The following is a 23,494-nucleotide window of genomic DNA, read 5'->3' on the forward strand; positions in this document are numbered from 1 at the left end:
GATCGACAATGTGCGCATACCTCATTTGAAATCCGCTAGTGGGCGCTAAAGAGCGTCTGGAATGTATGCCACTAAAATATGGTATGGTAACCCTACTCCAGATCAGTAGTTCGTAGCTGGTGTTACATTAAACACTAGGGATTCCACGAGCCAGTCACAGTGGTTCCGCTGGAGGGAAAGACACACACGCCACTCATACTCATCCATATAATTTGTAATGATACGTTCGCTTTGGCCACCATAGGTTGCTGCAAATTATACGCCCGAGCTGTTGTTAAATTTTGATTGCTGTTGTTGTAAGTCCTGTGCAGTGGCGTACGCGTGGGAGGTTGGTGTTCTGAATGCAAATTCTATATCCAATAAGTATAACCTCATTCGTACGCTGTTGCATTTCGAACGAACAATACTACGACACTTTTCAGAATAAAGTCTCGCATTTATGAACTGGAATTTGAAAGGAAACAGCAAGAACTCATGCTGACTTGCAATGTGTATTCATTATGACGTTTTCGTTTTGTGTGAAAGCTATATTTTAATCGTGATGTTCTTTTAACATTCCGTTGATGCACAATTCAATTTGTGGACCAATAATCGATAGCATAGTGTGCAGTTGGATGTGTTTTGTTGTAGATTTATTTATATTTTTCACGACTCCAAGAAAATGTGGGGTTCTGCAAGGGCTTACAGACTAACGGAAGTGTTCCTCGGTTTGGTGAAAGTTAAGAACAACTGCTCAAAATAGAATACGAGGAGTACTATCAGTTGCAAGTCAAATATAGTAATATTCCCGCAAATTGTGCGAAGGCTTAGCCATATGGAATTTATATGAAGAGGACCTACTTACCCCGTCTTTAGAATTAAACTGTGCTTCCTTGAAATATATACCCAATTGCTCCGAAACGTCGATCCGTTTTCAATTGCACTATGAGCAAAAATTAACTACCGATTTTGTTTAAGGAAATTTGATATCGGTCCACCCGAGAATGAATTCATTCTGAACGTAACTGGATTCTCTGGAACTGGAGGCGACTCGTTAGCTATGCAAAATGGGCAGAAATTTTCCACGAATGATCATGACGTCGATGACTTGGCTGGTGGTGACTGCGCGAATACTTACAAGGGTGCATGGTGGTACAAAGGCTGTCACAAATCCAATTTAAACGGGATCTACTACCAAGGGGGAGGGCACGCGTCGTCTGCTGATGGCGTGAATTGGTTCACATGGAAAGGATACAACTACTCGCTCAAATATGTTGACATTAAAATCAAACCGATAGCGTAAAGATATTTTCCCGGAGCGTATACCGTGCTGTGAATTTTTTAGCACTATAATCGTGACACAGATTCATTTGATTTTTGTAACAGTTGCCGTAAATCGTTGCATTTATAATTTTTTAAAATTATTAGGGTATGAGATACTCGACAGTTGCCATTGTATAACCCTACACTGTAAAAAATAAAGGTGGATTTTTGGGTGGAGTAGGGGTGTAAACGTAATTTACACCTTTACTTACAGGTGTAAAGTTTGATTCACCTATTTTAAAGAGTGGATTACACTATCCACCTGTTGAAATAGGAGTAAATGTATTTCCACCTCATGTTTCACCTCGAAACTTCACCATGCACGTGATGACGTGATGACGGTGAGGGGATTTCTAAACGGTAAGTCCAGATCCAAAACCATTACAAAAACATCTTAAATTCGAATCCCATTCAAATCTTGCAAAATTTCACAAATTCCTATTCATATTTGGGAAATGACCTCCGCGAATAGCTTATGCGATACTCCACCGAATATTAACATTGAGAATATTTTGGCCTCAACAATACCAGATTGTTATGCTGGCTTACTTGGGTTCCAAAGTATTCCAGAGGGAATGAAAATAGGGAGTGCTAAATTGTATGACGATGGTTGCGAACGGTACCAATGCAATGGAATATATGTTGTCAGTGAGAAAGATGATTGTCTGATTTTTTGTAAAGTTGAGTACATTTTGTTAATTCGTAATCAATTGAAAATGTTGGGGAAATTACTCGAGTCGTCATTTTATCGCCATATGCATTGCTACTCTGTATTTGAAACGGGTTTGTTCCATGCATTTTCTCCAAACGAATTGATATACAATAGACCTTTCGATGTATACTCAATCGGTGAGTCCAGATTTATAAGACTCCATCATTGTGTATGTTTTTCCGATGCCAGTAATTTCTGAATAGATTTTAATCAACTTGTTTCTTCAGTCCAGATAACAATACGATGAGATTGTTAGTCAAGCTATTAGATCATGATAGAACTATTTCTGTTGCTGGTGCTTCGGAGATAAAAAGTGCAGTTTATGAGGTATTTGAGGAAACGGAGATAAGATCAAATTAACTATAAACCGATTGGCACTGGCGAGTTAAACCGGGGGAAGGTAGATCACTTTGGTGAGAAATGATTGGCGGGCTGTTGGATTTTGATTGGCTGTTGAATTACTGAAAAGTTCGGCTGCGAAAAATATTTGAACGCCAGTGTTGTTACGTCATACTGATTCACTTTGGTGAGAAATGATTGGCGGACTGTTGGATTCTGATTGGTTATTGAATTACTGAAAAGTTCGGCTGTGAAAAAAAATGTGAATGCTGGCGCTGGATTTTGTGTAGACGCTGGATTGGCTCGCCATATGCATACTTCTGTACCGGCATGTCTTTCCGATGCCAGTTATTTCTAAATATCTTCTAATCAACTTGTTTCTTCAGTCCAGATAACAATATGATGAGATTGCTAGTCAAGCTATTAGATCACGATATAATTATTTCTGTTGCTGATACTTCAAAGATAGAAAGTACGGTTTATCAAGTATTTGAAGATGTATTGCACGGTAGTGATTGTAAAATCAAGTGCTACGACAGAGCATTTGGTCAATATGTTGATCTCAAGTATGCCAAGGTCGGTGACAATGACATCCTCAAGGTTAGCGTTCCAATACGCGTAAGCAATGCAGGTAAGACCAAATTTACAATTAACTGATTGGTATACCGGCAGGTTTTCCTAAGAATTTTACTTCACTTTTCAAAACTTGAAAACATTACCTTAATGGGATGCGAAACCAACAAGTAAAGTATCGTTACTATCGTCGGCCGCGTCAAACTGCGGCTTTCTGTGAAACTTTCTACAGTACTTAGATTGTATCCATCGCATAAGTTGAGCAAAGCGGTCACTGATGTCTTTTTCGAGAGATGTTATCATTGTTGCTGTTCACAGCACGTACTTATTCGCATTAGGTATACGTGCTGGACTATATAAAGACGCAATCCAAAACATATACGATTTTGCAACAAGTTTTTCTCGTGTTCTCGATTACTTTATATCAACGCGCGGTCTAAGTATTGCCACATCGCTTCGTGGCGTAATTGGTTATGCGTTGTCGAACTGCATTACACGAGAGCATACTACTGTGTTTCGCATCCCATTAAGGTCATGATTTGAAATTTTGCGGAAAAACCCGCTTGTGCCTGTTTATTTAGACTTGCATCAAGTAGTATTTACGGTGGTAAATTCCTAATTATTTTATGTGATTATAAGTCAAATTCGTTGTGCATCATTCTTTCACACAATCAATAATTATTATGTGGTAACCGGTAATATCTGAAGAAATTCTATATATTTTCAATAAATGAAATGAATAGTAAGCTTTTTTCTACATAGCAATCCCACTTGTGTCAAAATTTGTGTGAAGCGTTTTTTAGGTAACCTAGCAATTTTATCTAGTAGCCAGTACAATTTTTTAAAAAGTCATTTTTGAAACCCCTGGGTCTTGCGATCAGCGTTCACGTTTCAGTCAGTTGATTTCTTTATTAGATGAAGGGAAGACATCAACTGCTGATGGCTGCCAAGGCGAACCTGCATCCTGTAGTACCACTGTGATCAAGTCTATTCAAGGTGGGGTGTTCTGAAGGAGTGTGCAAATATGACTTTTTTAAATTTTAGTGGCTACTTGATAGAATTGTTAGGTTACCGTACCTAATTGAAGGCTGCTGGTTCAATTTAATCCAATAGCCGCATTGCTAGGAGAGACGAAAGTTATTCATCACTTGAAAATAAATTTCAAAATTTTATTTATAATCTATGAAATTGACATTGACATGTCTATAGAAACAATGATCACCGAATATGGTCCAATTCGAACTAGTGGAAGCGGAGTTATTTTATAATTGAGAAATTTAGATTTGAATAAAATAGTTTTTACCCTGGCATATTCCGAAGTATTTACCAATATAGTTCTTAGTCAAATTCGTTAGGTAACCCAACAATTGTAGCAAGTGCAATTTGACAGAAAAAGTCCTTTTTGAACACCCTTGTGTCCTGCGATGATCATTCACGTTTGATTCATTTGATTTCTTTATTAGATGAAGGGAAGACATCAACTGCTGATGGCTGCGAAGGCGAACCTGCATCCTGTAGCACCACTGTGATCAAGTCTATTCAAGGTGGGGTGTTCTGAAGGAGTGTGCAAATATGACTTTTTTTTTAATTTTAGTGGCTACTTGATAGAATTGTTAGGTTACCTAATTTAAGGCTGCTGGTTCAATTTAATCCAATAGCCGCATTGCTAGGAGAGACGAAAGTTATTCATCACTTAAAAAGAAATTTCAAAATTTTATTCATAATCCATGAAATTGACATTGACATGTCTATAGAAAGAATGATTACCGAATATGGTCCAATTCCAACTAGTGGAAGCGGAGTTATTTTATAATTGAGAAATTTAGATTTGAATAAAATATTTTTTACCCTGGCATATTCCGAAGTATTTACCAATATAGTTCTTAGTCAAATTCGTTAGGTAACCCAACAATTGTAGCAAGTGCAATTTGACAGAAAAAGTCCTTTTTGAACACCCTTGTGTCCTGCGATGATCATTCACGTTTGAGTCATTTGATTTCTTTATTAGATGAAGGGAAGACATCAACTGCTGATGGCTGCGAAGGTGAACCTCCATCCTGTAGCACCACTGTGATCAAGTCTAGTCAAGGTGGGGTGTTCTGAAGGAGTGTGCGAATATGACTTTTTTAAATTTTAGTGGCTACTTGATAGAATTGTTAGGTTACCTAATTTAAGGCTGCTGGTTCAATTTAATCCAATAGCTGCATTGCTAGGAGAGACGAAAGTTATTCATCACTTGAAAAGAAATTTCACATTTTTAGCCATAATCTATGAAATTGACATTGACATGTCTATAGAAACAATGATCACCGAATATGGTCCGATTCCAACTAGTGGAAGCGGAGTTATTTTATAATTGAGAAATTTAGATTTGAATAAAATAGTTTTTACCCTGGCATATTCCGAAGTATTTACCAATATAGTTCTCACTCAAATTGGTTAGGTAACCCAACAATTGTAGCAAGTAGGGGAGATGTGGTACCGATGGATCACTGGGACCGAAAATACTTACAAACCTACAAGAAAGCATTTCGGTGTAAGCTTCCACAGAGCTGTCAAATTTTGATGCTTTACCTTTTCACAGCTGGCCTGGCGAGACCGGCAAACATTACGATTTTGCCCGTAGACAGCAGATCAGGAAATATGACCCACATCATTGCAGCAAGACTTAATGTTGGCGACTTTAACAAAATCAATAGCCGGAAAAGGTGACCTAGTGATAATGTAATTTTCGTCGGTCTCGCCTGGCGTCTGTCAAATAGGGAAAGGACCTTAAATTTAAACAACAGTGAATCAATCAAGCGATCTATATACAATTATACATACAGTTCAGGCTCTGTAGTGCTTGTCTGGAGTTGCTGAACTTCTAGATTGCATGCCATTGCATCATAGATGACATTGAGATGCAGCTAATCAATAATATACCTCTTTGTTAAGCGAATCGAAGAGAAAACCATACTTGAAATGCTATTTAAATCACTTCTTTACATTGAGCGCAATACTTGACAAAAGATGAAGTAAAAGAAGCATGAAAAAATCGAAAAATTGCAAAAATTTGCGATATAAAATTCCTTCAAACAACTCAAAACAACATTCTACATAAATTCTGAGTATTTAGGAAGCTCTCGGAAACTGTAAAAGGAGTGGCAAAAGTTGCAAAACCTTCTCTAGTTATAATGTTTCAGTTATTATCACCATATTTGTGAATTCGACCTTCCAACATATTGTGAAATTGCATCTGAGATATTCCGTAATTCGTATGAGCCTTTCTACCATTACGTCAGTCTGTACAATTTTATAAATCATTATTTCATGTGTTGACTTCCATTGGTGGTCATTAAAGAGCAAATTTTATATTTTGAAGTCGTCCAATAGACACTTACGTGACCTTTGACACGAACCAATCAGGTTGCAGCAGGATGTAAACAAAGAACGAGGCCGGGCATGCTTACTATGAGCGCTTATGGAAAAGGGTTGAAAAATGAAGGTTTTTAGCAAAATTACATTGAATTGGGAATAGCTGACTTTGGTGAATGGTAATAACGTAGAGCTAGTATGTATTTGCAGTGTTCTAACCCACAATAAACATGAATGGTGGCAAGCACTCGTCAGCATGATATGTCCAAATAAATGGATTTCTGACAACTTTTCGGATGAAGCAACTATTGCTGTATTATCCTTAGTCGTATACTATAGGACTGTCGTACCGAATAGCATGTATTAGATTAATCTTGAGTGAGAATATGTGGGGTATTCATTATGTGGGCTTTGCGTTATCTGCGTTCTATTTATGGAATCGTATGTAGTACAGTATACAGTCTGCATCATTATATAGAAAATTACTGTTACACTGGACACTTGTCTGCATATTCAATGATCATATTAATATGATAGGCAATATGATCCGTTCCCAGCTGAAATTGTCATTTTTTTGTTCTAGCTCGTGTATTGAATCAATCAGGACAAATGCCGGATAAACACTGTGCTAATAGCCTGTGTAACTTGGAGATGACTACTCAGACCGTTCCTGGTGTGCGCTTGTACCTTTCCCAGAGCCAATAACATGCATGGAAGAATGTAAAATCTGGATAAAGGCATGTGGACTTCCTTGTAGTCATCTGAATTCTCATTTTATTAATAAAATGACATATCTATTATTGTACCAAAAATATTGAATCGTGACATAATTAAGATGAAATAATTCTGTATTTCAGAATGAGTCTAATCTGAAATGCAGTCACACTCGACGCCACAATCGACTTGGTGTGTGTCTCGTTTTATTCCACAGTTTTGCTGCATGATGGTGTGGGTTGAAATTGTTGAGAGCAATATATTCAATAATGAGATGAATAGTTGAAATTGGTAGCGGTGATACGTTGCATGAGTATGACGAGTACGCCTTGATAGGTGCCTGCACAGCAGTGTTGCTCTGTAAAATAAACATATTATATATTTTGTGCAGGCTTGATGGATATCTTTAATGAAGCTGCAGAAAGAGGAAGTCGATGGATAAAACGCAAGAAAATCAAATTTCTGGAAGAAGTAGAAGCACAAAACAGGAAACTCGTCCAGGAAAATTACAAATTGACGGACAATTATTGCTAGTGAAGTTCAGTTCTCAGAGGAGCATCATAATGTCAAAAGATGCGGAGAAGCTGAAATTTCATGCTAGACTACAATAAATTATTTCTGAATTGTGCGACTTATCCTACTGACATCAAATTTATAGTATTGCTGTAAGCATAGTATTAAACCGTATGTAACTGCTTCATTAAATTTCGATTTGGCCATGTAGATATGTGGTTCTTAAAAATGCACCATTTGCATTCATTCGTGATTTCTCAAAACTAGAATGATTACTGACTGTCAATAGATTACATACAACTTTGAAAGGATTGATGGATTGTTGTGCACCTACTTTTGTGTAGGAACTGTTCACAGGGACCATTTCAGATCGAAATATTAGTGAAATATTTGGGTTCGACAAGAAATGTGAGAAAATGATGGAGTTCAGCTATGGTGAACCAGGAAATGCTATCATGGCAGAAAAAGGATTCACCATTGAGTCTGAAATCAAGAAATTGAATCTAGATTTAAATATTCCTGCACATGATTTGTATGCCTGAGCCAGACTATTCCACAACAAGAAAGATGGTGAGACAGCGTATTCATATTGAACAGCTGATCGGAAGAATCAACAAGTTTAAAATTTTGTCTGGTGTCATACTATGCAGCATTGTGTATCAACTAACCAAATATGGACTAATTGCTTACTCTAATTCAAGATTGAAAATTAAAAATGAATGATACAACATATTCAGCAATTGTGAAAATTCAGTTCCATTGTGAATATCGTAATGCCTAATAGCATGCTATGGATCGTAATTGTGCGGTGCCATGGTCTATGTGTACCAACAGTGCATGTCTATTCATAGTATATTCCAGTGGTACGCATTGAAGCTCATTTAGATGCCCAATTTGTTGAATGAACAATTCTGCAGGTGAAAATGTTCCAGGATTATTTGTGTTTGGTGGAATGTTATAAAACTGAAGACACCAGATACGCACCAAAATCTACCTTGAGGCAGGAGTTGATCGGTTGCGAGTAGGGCTGGGCAAAATCGAGTACCTGAGTGATTCGATTCTGAATCACGTAAAATGCTTCGAGTCGAGTCGAGTAATCAAGTATCACTCATTATGACGTCATAGCAGAATATTATTTGTGAAAGTTCAAATATGTACCTTTTAAGTGACCACAAAGAATATAATGCCTGTTATCCATCATATTAAGGATACTTTGTTATTTTTTTCGACCATACCGATTTCATTGCACTTGGTGACAATATTGTGGGATGATCATGACTTCGGAAATGTGCTATTTCCAGTAACGTTCCTAGCTTTGTACTTCATGTTTCGCATGCTAGGATACGACCAATCAAGGTTTCAAGGCTTCAACAGTGAAATTAGCATAAACTCGTTGATCGTTGATAAACTCCTCGTTGATAAATCAACTTTCAGTGGCGAGGAGCGTATAATTTCAGTACTCGAAAACAATCGTCTTTTACTACTCGACTCGAATCATTAAAATTAATACTCGATTCAGATTCGAGTACTCGAATCATTGTGCCCAGCCCTAGTTGCGAGTACGGTCGAGAGATGGTTTGTCAATCACGATCGAGCTCACTGATGCTGATGCAAATCACAATGCAGTCCTTGTAGCTTTAGGTGCTGGATTGTCTTAATGCATATGCATGAGAGCATATATCAGAACCTAATGTGAAAATAAATCATGGTTACAATATCTATTGCTGGAGTCTCAGACAAAATGTCTTTTTCCTTACTTACCCTGTCTTACAAGTGCAAGACGAATCAATAATGGATTTTATGAGAATGTGTATTTCCATTGAGTGTGATATCTCTCTTTTCCGCAAGTTGCGATAACATTGGCTGTTCACTAGAATAACCCTTCAACAAAGAGTGAATTGTCTCCTCAATCTTTGTCCCTAAGTTGTGTGCATAGCGCTCCATGAAATACTTCGTAGCTTTCTCCGCGGTGTTAGAAGAAGATGCTGTTCCACTCAAATCCAGAAATTCGATAGAATCTCCATAGCTTTCAAGTTTCATAATCAATACACTAAAATTGTGATGCGTGGCAGAAGCTGTATTTTATAGCATATATTTCTGAACATGAGATATGCTTGAAAATTTCGCTCCAGACCTGGAGCCTATGAAATCGTCAACATATGCATTACCACAATCCTATAGTATAGTATACAGCAATCGTCGCTTAATCCGAAAAGTTGTCAAAAATCCATGCATTTGGACACAGCACGCTGATGCGTACTTGCCACCATTCATGTTCATCCTAGACTGAAAGCTGCAACTACATACTAGCTCTACGCTATTAGTATTCATTAAGGCCAGTCATCCCCAATTCAACGTAATTTTGCTTAAAACCTTTTTTTTTCAACCTTTTCCCATAAGAGCTCATAGTAAGCTTGCCCGGCCTTGTTCTTTGTTTACATCCTGCTGCAACCTGATTGGTTCGTGTCAAAGGTCACGTAAGTGTCTATTGGTTTCGGTCTATTTTCATGAACTAATCATGAGGGTTATATTTTAAAGCTATTTCCCCTTCTACGTCAACAGATGACAGTAGACCGTAAAATCGGTAACACTGCTGAGTGAGCACGTTTTCGTATTTGTCAAGTAGTTGGGAGTAGATTTTAAGTATATTTGAAACGTTTTTCGTAAGAGAACCCGAGCAATACAGAGCCCTGTATAACTGTTGCATGATTTAATTTTGAAAATTGTAACTATTTGAGGTATTAAAGCCTATTTTACATACATTGCATAGCTTCTTGGAGGTACAGAACTTCAATATACAATTAAATGGTATATTCATATTGAAATGAACCCGAATATTTTCGGCTGACACTCGTCAGGGGTAATCGTCAGCAACTAGTAGAGAATTGGAAAGGACATTGTATATCAACAATCGTATCACAAAATATGACGTCACCAGCATGAAATTTCGAATGAGAGAGCGTTCAATGTACTATTTTTAGGTGGTACACGAACTCCTTTTGTTGACAGAGTTTTGGTTGGTGTATTTTGATAAAAGTTGATTCCAAGGCACACAAATGGAATTGTGAACGGCCTCGCCCTACGATTCGAAATCGGTCGTCTCGATAATTATTCGCACAAATCGGATTATCCAACAGATGTTTGCCGATGGCAGAATTAATGGCCTTTGATCGATCAGCATCAATCTTAAGTGGATGAGTTAAGGGTGAGCTTTTGACATCGCGTGACGCACGTGTTCTGATAAATCTGGGGACATGTTGGTTTATGCGGTCCTGCAGACGTCTTGACGTTCTTCCCACGTAGCCACAATCACAGTGGCACCTGTACGGTGGTAAGTTACCACCACCATCAATCCCGCGTAACGTCTTTGTTGAACTTTTACAAGCGGCAACTTGCTCCGTGGAATTTAGCTTTAACGAGGTCATGTTTCGCCAAGTAGACGGCTTAGCCATGGGTAGTCCCCTGGGACCTATTTTGGCCAACATTTTCGTAGGGTATTACGAGGGCGAGCTTCTCTCCCAGCGTGAGTCCGCCAAACCACTATTGTACCGCCGATACGTAGATGATACATTTGTCATATTCTAGAATGAATCGGAGTGTGACCAATTTCTCATTCGCTTAAACTCGCTTCACCCGGCCTTGCAATTCACAATAGAAAAAGAACGCAATAACTCATTATCATTTCTGGACGTATTAGTTGAAAAGCGCAATACCAACAAATTTGAAACGTCTGTTTTCAGGAAACCGACATTCACAGGCCAATACCTTCGCTGGAATTCATTCAGTCCTCGACGCAGAAAAATTAACCTCATAGGCACACTCGTGCATAGAGCGTTGATGATATGTTCGGGTAACAAACTGAGTTTAGAACTTGACTACATCCGAAAAATCTTACTTGATAACGGTTACCCTGAACACGTCATCAGCCACGGCATGGAGAGGAAATTAACGCAATTCAACGCAGAAAAACGAACAGAGCCAACCGCACGAACAATAAAAGATGTTTATATCCATCTACCGTGGATTGGCCCCATTTCCACCCGCTTTGAAAAACAATTGATTTCTGCTGTCGGTAAATGTTACGACACAGTCAAAACCAATGTGATTTTTACAACAACACAACTGCTCCCTTCAACACGCAAAGACGTGCTTCCTGCACTTCAACAAAGTAATGTAGTGTACGAATATAGGTGCCATTGTGATTGTGGCTACGTGGGAAGAACGTCATGACGTCTGCAGGACCGCATAAACCAACATGTCCCCAGATTTATCAGAACACGTGCGTCACGCGATGTCAACAGCTCACCCTTAACCAGGGCCGTAACAGCACTTCGTCAGGCCCCCCCCAAAACTTTGGTCTTGGGCCCCCTATAGGGTTATAGACCTAACTTCTGGGGGGCTTCGCCCCCCAGACCCCCCTCCGGCGATACACTGTTTACCGCTATTTATCATTATCATTGGGAGTTTGTTTGGTGGGTCAGCTTTTGTCGCCTAAGCGCGCGGAGCGCGGAAAAATTTCTAGAATTCATTATTGAATCAGTCAGTATGATCGGGAATTGCCTATATTGTCATCAAATTTTATCTTCTTTCTGCTCACGTAATCAGATTTGCCGGTGGAGCTGAGTGAGGTGTGTTTGAAAAGGTATAGGACCACTCCATTAATAATTAAACATCTTCAGGCGTATACCCGTTGGCAGGAACGAAACAGCACCTCGTCAGGCCCCCAAAAACGTGGGTCTGGGCTCCCATAGGGTGATAAAACGACCCACCCATCACGTTGTTCGCGTTTGTCACGAAATCAACTGTACTGTATTGTGAGCCAGCGCGAAGCGCGAAAATTTTCGATAATTTATGATAAAATCGGTCAATCAGATAGGCGATTGCATATATATTATGCTATCAATATATTTTCCTCTCTACTCACGTAATTAGATTTACCGGTAGAGCTGAGTGAAGTGTCTTGAAAACGGGGTGGCCCGTAAATAATAATTAAACATCTTCTGGCGGGCGGACCCGTTGGTATGACTTCGTTACATGATGTTATTATGTGACTTCCAGTCTGCTATATCAAAACATATAGAATCGCCCAAACGTAGGCTTCTGAACTAAGAGACGCACACGATTTCAAATTGGTATTTCTTCACTGGCATAAATTTTTTCCCATCGGGATGGTATTTGTCTTGTGAGGCTCAGATTGCAAAGACAGGAACATTCGACGTCTGTCATTTAGGCGCCTATGTACAATTAAACCTATGTGTATTTTATATATAGAACGCCGTCTTCGGTCAGCATAAGGGCATAGACCTTTTCGGCCAAGGTTTTCTCGCTGCCGATCGTTCTGGCACACTTCTTGGAGTCGCATGTTATATGGCCTAAAACTTGATTGTAGGTCTTGGTGGGTTGTAGCGCGGTAATGGCCTAATACCCAATAATAAAGATAAATGGCTTCTTGAATTCGCGCGCAGCGCGAAAAAATTTTCAAAAATTGGCATGAATTTTCAAAAAATACTTTATGATTTATGCTAATTCACGAAATAATTTTGGGCCCCCTTCGAGCTCGGGCCCCCCCCAATTGGGGGGTTTGGGGTGCGGCAGTTACGGTGCTGCCCTTAACTCATCCACTTAAGATTGATGCTGATCGATCAAAGGCCATTAATTCTGCCATCGGCAAACATCTGTTGGATAATCCGATTTGTGCGAATAATTATCGAGACGACCGATTTCGAATCGTAGGGCGAGGCCGTTCACAATTCCATTTGTGTGCCTTGGAATCAACTTTTATCAAAATACACCAACCAAAACTCTGTCAACAAAAGGAGTTCGTGTACCACCTAAAAATAGTACATTGAACGCTCTCTCATTCGAAATTTCATGCTGGTGACGTCATATTTTGCGATACGATTGTTGATATACAATGTTCTTTCCAATCCTCTACTAGTTGCTGACGATTACCCCTGACGAGTGTTAGCCGAAAATATTCGGGTTCATTTCAATATGAATATACTATTTAATTGTATACATTGCATAGGTGCATGAAATAATTCCGTACGCTTTCGCCAGTGATTGATGGAAAACCATATCGCTCTGCCGCATTTGCCGTCTACCAGTAGCTCACATGGAGGATGAGAAGCGCCACTTTACTTTGGTTAAAACTTTTATGAATCCTGAATCTTATTGACAAAATGATCGCAACTAATTGAATTGATGTCTCGCATAACTCGGCAGGTATACGCTCAGTTTTAACATCGGTTTTAAGCAAGCATGACGGAAAACAAAATCCCCTTATACGAGTATTGATTTCAAAAATTCTGTACCAGTATAATAAAACATGATGGAATACATATCATATTTAGTATCGAGTTGTTATTCGGAGATACTCGTAACGATGTCTTGCAAAAGGCGCATTATCTGGGTGGTACGGCTGTACGACGTGTGTTGCATTAGCGGAAGCATTTGTCTCAATGTTCAATTTGAATTGAAAGCGGATTTAAATTCAGCCATTCATTTTTCTAAATTTGCATCGTTTGCCAGTCATACCCACTTATGCCATGTTATCGCGGGTCGTGGCAATGGGACGAATCGAATGGGACGAACGGGGCAACAAATCGTCAGCGATAAAGTTGGGTAATAGTGGATGGAGTGGTTGTTGTTGTTGCGTCCCAATGCCAATCTCCAGAGCAATGAAAAATTCGAGGCTGATTGTGGGAGTTCCAGGGCCACGAGCGGAATAAAATTTTTATTTTCAAAATCAGTGCAGAATCAGCTTTCGAATGATACCCGTTTTACCAAATTTAATGCTGGGCAAGCCGGTCAAAATGACCGTCAAATTTCCTGTAGCCAAATGGAAATTGTGACGTGAATCAATTTCACTGAGGCGTGAGATTTGCCTGTGTCGACACCATATAGGACACTATGATCTAACAATAGCGACAGTGGATGAGTAGTCTTGCAATTTGAAACGTGAATGTCACTTCACCGATAACACTGGTCAACAGAATGGAGTAAAAATTTGGCAGAGGAGACATTTCTGGGGTTTTCAAGGTTGCTGATTACGATTATGTCACATTAGTTTTGCCAGATTGGCTCTAGAAAAGAAGATACTTATACTCCCAAAAAGCCCAAAATCATCGTACTTACCCTTGAATATTTCACTTGGTAGGAAGTACATCATAGATTTATCTACTTTTATACTGGTCATAAATTAGGGTTACCATATATTGGAAATACGAAAAGAGTACACTTTTTCAGACATTTCAGACTTGCAAAACTGGAGGACAATTCTCAAAAAAAGGTAAATTTTTCCCACTTTGCGGTCGGTTGACTAAAAAAATAGGTCAACTTACTCGCACAGCGCTCAAAATACCGTTTTTGCCTCCTTATTGTCTGGTGGTTGACTAAAACAATAAAACGAAAAAAAGGTCAACTTTCTGTCCAGCTCCTGAAATACCCGCCGGAGCTTCACTCCGATGCTGATTTACGGCATATCAATCCAATTTTGCAGTAAATATGACCTAAATTTTAATACAAAGAGGACAAAACCTCAAAAAAGAGGACGAAACGGCGTCCTCCTTCGACACTTTCAAAACAGTCAAAAAAGAGGACAAATCCTCTTAAAAGAGAACGTATGGTAACCCTATCATAAATGGATTATTTGACTATGAAAAAAACCCGTGTCGTTATCAGTTATTCCATCAATATCAACATGACCTGATGCGAAATCTTTGTTTGTTATAAGCAGTTTGTCAAGCCTAAAAATTGTACTTTTGCACAACGGAAATATATTTTCTTCCGTACTAATTGGTTATTCTGCCAAGATGAAAGAGGAGGATAAAACTATCAAAGCTGTCCCTGAAAAGCTTACCTAAAATACTCATAAGCGTCTCATCTCTTTTTACTTGTAAATGGATAATTTTCCGCTGAGCCAACTTAGTAAGCGGGGAACTGGGTATCCCCTTGAATCCCTATGAAACGACAAGCTTAAATCTGGTATCTTTGATGGAGCTCAGATTCGAATAAGGATGAAAGATTACAATTTCATCTTCAGTAAGGAGCTCACTGCATGGATTCCCTCTAGGATGCTGTAAGTAAACCTTTTCGGAAGATCACATAGCACCCAACTATACAAACAGTATGTCCGAGGATTAGTATCAGCGTATGGAAACCTTGGAGCAAACATGATCATTAAATCTCACTTCCTGTTCCGTCATCTTGATATATTTTCTGATAATAATGATTATTAGAGGGAATAGAAAGAGGAAAGGTTCCACCAAGACATCAAAACAACAAAAGAAAGATGCGACAAACATATTACGGTGGACTAGGCCTAACGATGAAACCTTTCGAGAAACTGCACTAAAGTGCTTATAAGCGAAAATAGTACAAGAAACAATTTTGCTTTAAGATAAGTTATTAATATCGTATTCCAACTGATTATTTTGAATTTAGGATAGGTGGTTGACATGAAACTGATTGAATTGATGCAACGTTATTTGAGTATCTTGGTAAATAGGCCTAATTATGTACATGATTGGAGTTTATTTATGTACATTATATCTGTGAAAGTCTCCAACTATGATAAAACTAATACCCTAGAATATATTTATGTTGATGTATTTTGATTTAAACGGTCTTCAGCTTGTAATAATAACAAGTAGATGGAATTCCAGAACTTTATAGTACGACTGAGCAGATTTTTTTATCGAACCCTTCAGCTAAAATATGAGATTTTAGTCAAAATAGCCCCATGGGTTATCTACTAAACAAGAGCCAATTGAAAAAAACTAAGGTCATATTCAGTGCCCTTCAGAACCCCCAAATCCATTCTTACTCTGTCTGCCAAAAATATGTGTTGACCAGTGTAATGAGTTCATTACGAAAACCATGTGGATTTGAGAACAGCATTTGCTAAGTGGCGAGATAGCGCAGTAGTATAATCCGCACCTGCAACAGGAATGGGTACGGGTTCGAGTCCGACCGAGGTCGACTTTCGAATTCCGATACCTAAGTGTTGGAGGTATCGGCATCCAGCGGTGTCTTACAAAAAGCCTAGAGGTGGAACGTGCTATAAGTCGGCAGTTACGGAAAATAACAAGAATAGCGGCCTGGTGTAAATGGTATGGTATGGAAGTATGGTATGGTATGGATCGATATTTTGGTATGGAATATGGAACAATGCAAGTATGGTATGGAATGGAAGATTTTAATCTATGGTATGGAACAGAGTTGGATCAATTACATTATTTCAGTTCAATTACAATTACTTTCATGCATGTTTCAATTACATTACAATTACAATTACTCCATGCTAAAAATATCAAATTACAATTACAATTACTCCTTGCATGCTTCAATTACATTACAATTACAATTACAATTGCTGCTGTTGAACATGTAATTGATTAATCATAAATTCAACCGTGCTCCTTGACAACCGTAGCGTCGTATTTAACAACAATTCAAGTCTAGTTCAGATTGTGTAGTAATAAATGCGTTTATGTGCGTACATAGTATGCTATGTAAGATGTCATTGTGACGTAATATAAGCGTCTTTTGTATGCTCGGTAATTATGGCTCATGTAATTTGAAGTGTAAAATGTTATTTACCCAATTTCCTATGGGTTAGGATTAAGGATAGGGTGCAGTATGTCGTTGAAAAAGTATTATAATATATGCACGTGTTGGATTTGCGTATATAGTATATAATTAAAGAAATAATATTATTTTTATCGAGGGACGTAGGAATTAGGATGAGGAGTAAAAACGAAACCGTGCTTTGTCAGATAAGACGTTATATAATATCCAGTGGTCTGGTTAGTTAGCCAGACGAAGTAACGATGCAGTATCGTGATCTGAAATCGTATTGTAGATTGCCAACCCACGGATAGATGCGCAAGATGTGAGTCACGGATTAATGCACCGACAAACGTACTGCAGAGCCGGCTAAAAGCAGCAAACTTTGTAGTCCTAGAGCTGGCGATCCATGCGTCCAAATTTGATGCATCTGGTCTTTATCGTAAGCTATTGATGTACTAATTCCGAAAATACAAAATAAAATCTCGTCAGGGCAATGTAACTGGTCCAAAATAGCCGTTTAAGGCCGACTGTTCTGAAAAGTGAGAGCGCTGCAGCAGCATGACCACAACAATTGCCAATTACGCCCAGCGATTGTTCAGAACAATGCCGATTCCCAGACTTTCACGACTATTTTGGGATGGTACCATTGCCTGGAACTATACTTTTATTGCGGAATCAGTGCGACACTAGCTTTCGATTAGGACCATACATATCAAATTTCGACACTTGGATCGCCAGGTATGGGACTATCAATTCTGCTGCTTTTAGCCGGCTCAGCAGTTCGCTTCTCGGCGTATTCAATCGTGAGTCACGTGTTGCGAATCCATCCGTTGGTTAGTAATCTAAAAATTGTATACAATGCAGTGATGAGCGGATGTTGATTTTTGAGAATCCGAATCCGTCCGACAGTTTTTGTGTCTGCGGAACTATCCGTCCGACTCCTAAGAATCTCATCCAACTATCCGACTTTATCCGAAAATCTCTTTACAAGAATCCGAACAATCCTTATCGAACAATGATATCGCAGAATATCAATTGTACAGCTGAGCTTAGATACAGTTCTGTACTAAAAGATCACGAATTGTATCTATGGAATGAACAAAAACAAACAGAACAAAAATTGGAATTTTATTTATAGGAACGTTAACGCGAAGAAACAACGCTACTAATTTAAAGTAAGTGTGCAAATGAACGTGGTATCTCGGATCAAAAGAAAATTAAAAATTACAGATTATTAGGCCACGGCCATATATAACAATCAGGCATTTAACCATATTACCCAATATCAAGAAGTGATAGTAGCAAGTTGTAACCATGGGATTTTACAATCTCAGATGGTCAATATTGGATGCAGATAATCAGCATTTTGCCCACAAATGCTTGAATGTGTGAAGGCCTGTTCAGTAGAAACTTGCTGGTGCTTATAATACCTTTGGTCAATCAGTTCAAAGTTTTGAGCACGACGCTTATAGTCGAGTCGCACAAAATGTCAATAATAGCACCATCCTGAATGTCCCTCTTTAGCTGTCCAAATTTCCTCTCCATTGACTAATAGCAGGTCAGTAGTTGTCTTGCCGACTTGTATATTGGAAGAGAAGAAACTTATCTCCAACTGTGCTGTATCCTTGGCCTTTCGGATATGATTTGTATGGTGAATTGGGCCACTTGAAAAGTTGTGGTGTTTCAGTTGAACATAGCAATTATTGCATATAGGCAGTGTCCCATAAATCAGGATACAATCTCTCCATACTTCACTCTTGCTGTGCTATCTCTCAAGACGTCGACTTTCCTCATTGATCCATTATTACGGAGAAACCTAACTCAGACAGCACGAGGAGTTTGACAACATTCGAGGTCTTCAAATAATGCAAAGTAAACTGCACGGTACGGAGTACACTTGGAACAGTCGATGGAGCTCCACTCAAGAGAAATGACGCATCCCTAACGCACTGATCACCACTCCTTGGTGTTGACTTTCAAACTGTTTACATGGTCTCTAGTTTAAATCACATAGAAAAGCACCATAATAACGCCAAGTTTTTTTTCACAATTCTTAAACTGAAATCAAATTTACATGAACAGACCATTCGTTGAAAAAAAAACTAACAGCTTTTGTTTATATGGCTCAGTGTTTCTAGATGATTGATTTCGTCAATAATATTGGAGAAAATATAGTTGCTGAAGGAAGGGAAGTGTGAGCAGGAGTTGAATAGGTTTGGGTTTCGTTGTAACTGTATATAGGAATCTTGTTATGTGTTATTAGTTTACCTTAGCTGATGCAGCCAGAAGGTCCTTCATTGGGTACGCTTCAACCCACTTAGTAAAATAATCAGTAACCACCATCAGGTATTTATTGCCCAGTTCAGTAGATGGCATAGGACCCACAAAATCAAGAGAAATCCTATCTAAGGGTTCAGAGCAAAGCATCTTTACCAATTTGGCACGCTTTTTTCCATGTCCAGTTTTACTTGATGTGCAAGGTTTGCAAAATTTTACCCAGTTACTGACATCTTGCTTCATGCCAGGCCAATAAAAGCGATCTCTCAATTTAGCATAAGTTTTGTCCCGCCCCAAATGGCCACCTGTTCGCAAGGTATGATATTCGGTAAATAGTTTCCTACGCAACGACATGGGCATAACAATTTGAAAAGTTGAATCACAGCCGGGATTAACTTGCAAATATTCACGATACAAAACACCATTACGCAAAGATAAAAACTTCCAATGAGAACACAAGACTCTGACCATGTGAGAATGCAGTAGCAACTCTTCGGAAGAAGGTTTACCACTGGCAGATTCCTTCAATGATATTACCGTCCGAATGTCCGAGTCGACCATCTGCAAATCGCGCAACTCTTCATTGGACAAAGTATGCAACCAGTTAGGCGCAGGCGAAGGTCGATCAACAGAGTTTGTAACGGAGTCGGTGCCCGCACTAACGGGAGCAACAATTGCATGACAAACAGAATCATGTTCATTACAGTTCAGACATTCTGCACGGCTACACTTCCTTCTGTAACGCCGAGACAACCCATCAGCATTTCCATGCTTTTTTCCTTCTCGATGCTCAGCGTCATATTCAAAGCTACTCAGGTACGTTATCCATCGAGCAACAACCCCGCTCGGGTCTTTGAAATTTAGAAGCCAACGCAACGAGGAATGGTCAGTACGTAACACAAATTTCCTCCCATATAGATAGTGGCGAAAATGCTCCATCGCCCACCGAACAGCGAATAGCTCTCTGTATGTCGCGCAATAGTTCTTCTGCTCCTTGCTTAACGCTTTACTGGCATATCCAATCACTTTCTCTTCACCATCTTGCAATTGAGAAAACACGGCTCCGGCAGCAAACCCGCTGCAATCAGTGTCCAAAATAAACGTACCACCATCCCGTTGAGGATATGATAAAATCGGAGTCGAGGTAAGGACTTTTTTCAACTCATCAAAAGCAGCCTGACATTTGTCCGTCCAAGTGAACTTCACACCTTTTCTCATCAGGTCCGTCAATGGACTGGCAATACAAGCGAATGAAGGAACAAATTTACGATAATATGTTGCGGTCCCAAGGAAGCTTTGCAACTCCTTCAGTTTTGTAGGGACTGGCCAGTCTCGTACCACGGCAGTCTTATTTTCGTCACACTTTACACCATCAGCTGATATAACATGACCCAAGTATTCGACTTGGCGACGAAACAGTTTACATTTCTTCGGCTTGAACTTCATCCCAGCACGACGTATCCGTGAAAAGACGCCACGGAGATTTTCCAATTCACAATCAAAATCATTACTATAAACCATTACATCGTCCACAAAAACAAGTGTAGTTTTCCACAAAACGTCTCGAAGAATATTCTCCATCAAGCGTTCGAAAAGGGCCGGAGAATTTGACATACCCATAGGCAGAACTTTGAATTGATAGTGATTTCGACCAGGCAAGGAAAACGCGGTTTTATAGCGATCTGCTTCCTCTATTTCCACTTGAAAAAATCCACTATCCAAGTCTAAACAACTGAACCAAGATGCTCCACCCAATGAATCCAGTATATCGTCAATCCTGGGAAGGCTGTACGCATCCTTCACAGTAACAGAGTTCAGTTGGCGATAGTCCAAAACGAGGCGATGTGAAACACCATCCTTCTTGGGTATCAAAATCAATGGGGCATTATAAGGAGAATTCGATTCTTCAATCACATCTTGCTCAAGCAATTTGTCAATTTCTTTGTTTGCAGCGTCCCACTTCGCCCAGCCAAGCCTACGAGGAGGTATTTTCACAGGTTCCAATTTAGTAGTCTGGATGCGGTGCTTAATGGCATCAGTTCGACCAAGCTTTCCACCTGGTACCGTAAATACATCTTGAAACTCACGTAACAGTTCTTCAACTTTTACCCTCTGATCGACAGTTATATCCTCAATATCATCAAGCATGGCCTGCAATGACCCAGGTAACGGTGTAAGTACTCCACCAGAACTCTCCTCGAAAACCTCTAGGTATAGATTCTTCATTCACGTTTTTCACCATTTCCTCATCGCCAGTAATTGAAGAGACCATTTGCACGGAACCACTATCATCTGGACGCATCAAGGCTATCAAGCAGGAGTCAGGAATAACAACATCCTCTTCCGATAAATTCGCCAATAACAATGGCACTTTTGCGCAATCTGGGTTCACAATACCAGAAGAAAGAAACACACCTCGAGCACCAAATTCAGAAACAAAAGAGCCAACTGGGTCAACCACAGCTGTCACATTACAGTCATTTTCAGTCCAAGGACAAGAAATACTGCCCCAAATCAATTTCTCACTCCTTTTCGGTATCACGTATGATTGTTGGGTACTAATACGACAACATACAATCTTTCGATTGGGCTTAACAATGGGCACCATTTTGCCAGCAACACTTATACACTCGTCTCTCGCGTACAATACTACATCAAAATCACGAAGAGCATCAAGGCCCAAAATACCAACAGGAGTGCCGAGTTTAGCAACGTTAACAGCCATTTCTTTACACACATCATTAATACAAAGCTTCAAGCACAATCTACCAACAACGTCTAGCTTGTAGCCATTTGCCACAGTAAAGTCCCTCGTAATGGGCTCCAATATATTCCAAGAATAACCCAAAATATCAAAAAGTTCGACGCTAATAAACGTTTCGGGACTACCACTATCAATCAAAAACTGGAAAAAATAACCATCAACACCGATACTCGCATACCAGTTTACCTTTAAATCAAGCGCACAAATCAACTTCTCCAAGTCAGGGGCATACCAGTCAGGTGCCAATTGTTGGTCACCTATCGTCTCTCTAAAAAATCCTTCGGAGCAGTAGGCTGTTCGGTAGAGGTGTTCCTTTGACCAATCCCGTCATTCATTTTATCGTTTGGAAGTAGTTCCCTGCATTCATCCTCCCAGTGTCCATTTTTACTACATCGAGCACATACAGGCACACGGCAGAACTTTGCGGAGTGACCATACATTCCACAATGGTTACAATTCCCTTGAAACCGTCTTCTGTGACCGTTGCTGTCTTGCCTACGCGCTGTAGAAAATTTCAATTCCTCCATATCTCCTTTGAAAACATATTCTTCAGTTGCCTCATTTCATTTTCCAAGTCGGCTACCATCTTTGTAAACTCAGGTTTTCCACCAGAAGTACAACCGTCTCTGCATGTCTTGCCTGTCGCAATCGGGGCAATCATGGGTTTACGTAGTACTGAGGACTTTGAAGTTTTGAGAACATCCAATACATCTGTTGCTCGGTCGACCAGGTCCCATAGCGATGCTTCTTTGTTTTCAATCGACAAGGCCAAGGCAACGCTTGCATCTCCATACCCCGTAGCAAATTGTCTTTTAGTCAAACTCTCGACTTCCATTTGGTCACGCCCAGGAAACGCCTTCCTCGCCATTTCCTTCTTTGCAATGACAATATGAGCATTCAACAAGTCCAAAAATTGCTGGCTTTGTCCATGCAGAGCGTTCATTTCATCACGGAATTCCTCTTGATTTCCACGCATAATACGCAATTCCTGGCGCAGTTCATTGTTCTCCTCACGCAGAACATGCAATTCATGGCTCATGCGCTGGTTTTGACTGCACATCTGATTCTGATTTTCAAGCAAAGTGTTCATTTCCTGGCGCAGAATCTTCACCTCTTTCCCCGATTCAACTGCTACGATTCTTGAACTCTCTGCATCATTTTGGACTTTTGCAAAAGTTCTCAATAACATAGTACCAGTATCAATTTCTTCGTTCTCGCCGCCTACTGAAAACGGTTCATCTCTCTCATATTCAGAGTCAAGTCCTGGCGTGCTCGCCATTGTGGCCGTTCTGTCTTTGTTCCTATTATAATCTATATACCTCACAGAAGATGATGCCACTGTCTTTCAGGTTCGAGACTGAAATGAGAGG

General features: G+C 39.6%; 1 protein-coding gene across 1 annotated transcript; it reads left to right on the forward strand.

The window, feature by feature from the left end:
* The first annotated feature begins 1,441 nt into the window (after positions 1-1,441).
* LOC145439384 (uncharacterized) lies at positions 1,442-5,417 on the forward strand. Its single transcript, XM_080316867.1, has 3 exons — positions 1,442-2,984; positions 3,842-4,470; positions 4,935-5,417. Exons 1-2 carry the CDS (start codon positions 2,753-2,755, stop codon positions 3,934-3,936), a joined length of 327 nt encoding a protein of 108 aa, XP_080172993.1. The 5' UTR covers positions 1,442-2,752; the 3' UTR covers positions 3,937-4,470; positions 4,935-5,417.
* The last annotated feature ends 18,077 nt before the right edge of the window (positions 5,418-23,494 follow it).

This window comes from Botryllus schlosseri, chromosome 5, assembly GCF_051294905.1.
Source record: "Botryllus schlosseri isolate E-star chromosome 5, Bs_hap1, whole genome shotgun sequence".
NCBI lineage: Eukaryota > Metazoa > Chordata > Ascidiacea > Stolidobranchia > Styelidae > Botryllus > Botryllus schlosseri.

Coding starts and splice junctions, on each gene's coding strand:
- LOC145439384 (XM_080316867.1), top strand. CDS start 2,753: ATGATGAGATTGCTAGTCAAGCTATTAGATCACGATATAATTATTTCT. Junction 2,985..3,841: donor AATACGCGTAAGCAATGCAG/GTAAGACCAAAT, acceptor TTTCTTTATTAG/ATGAAGGGAAGACATCAACT.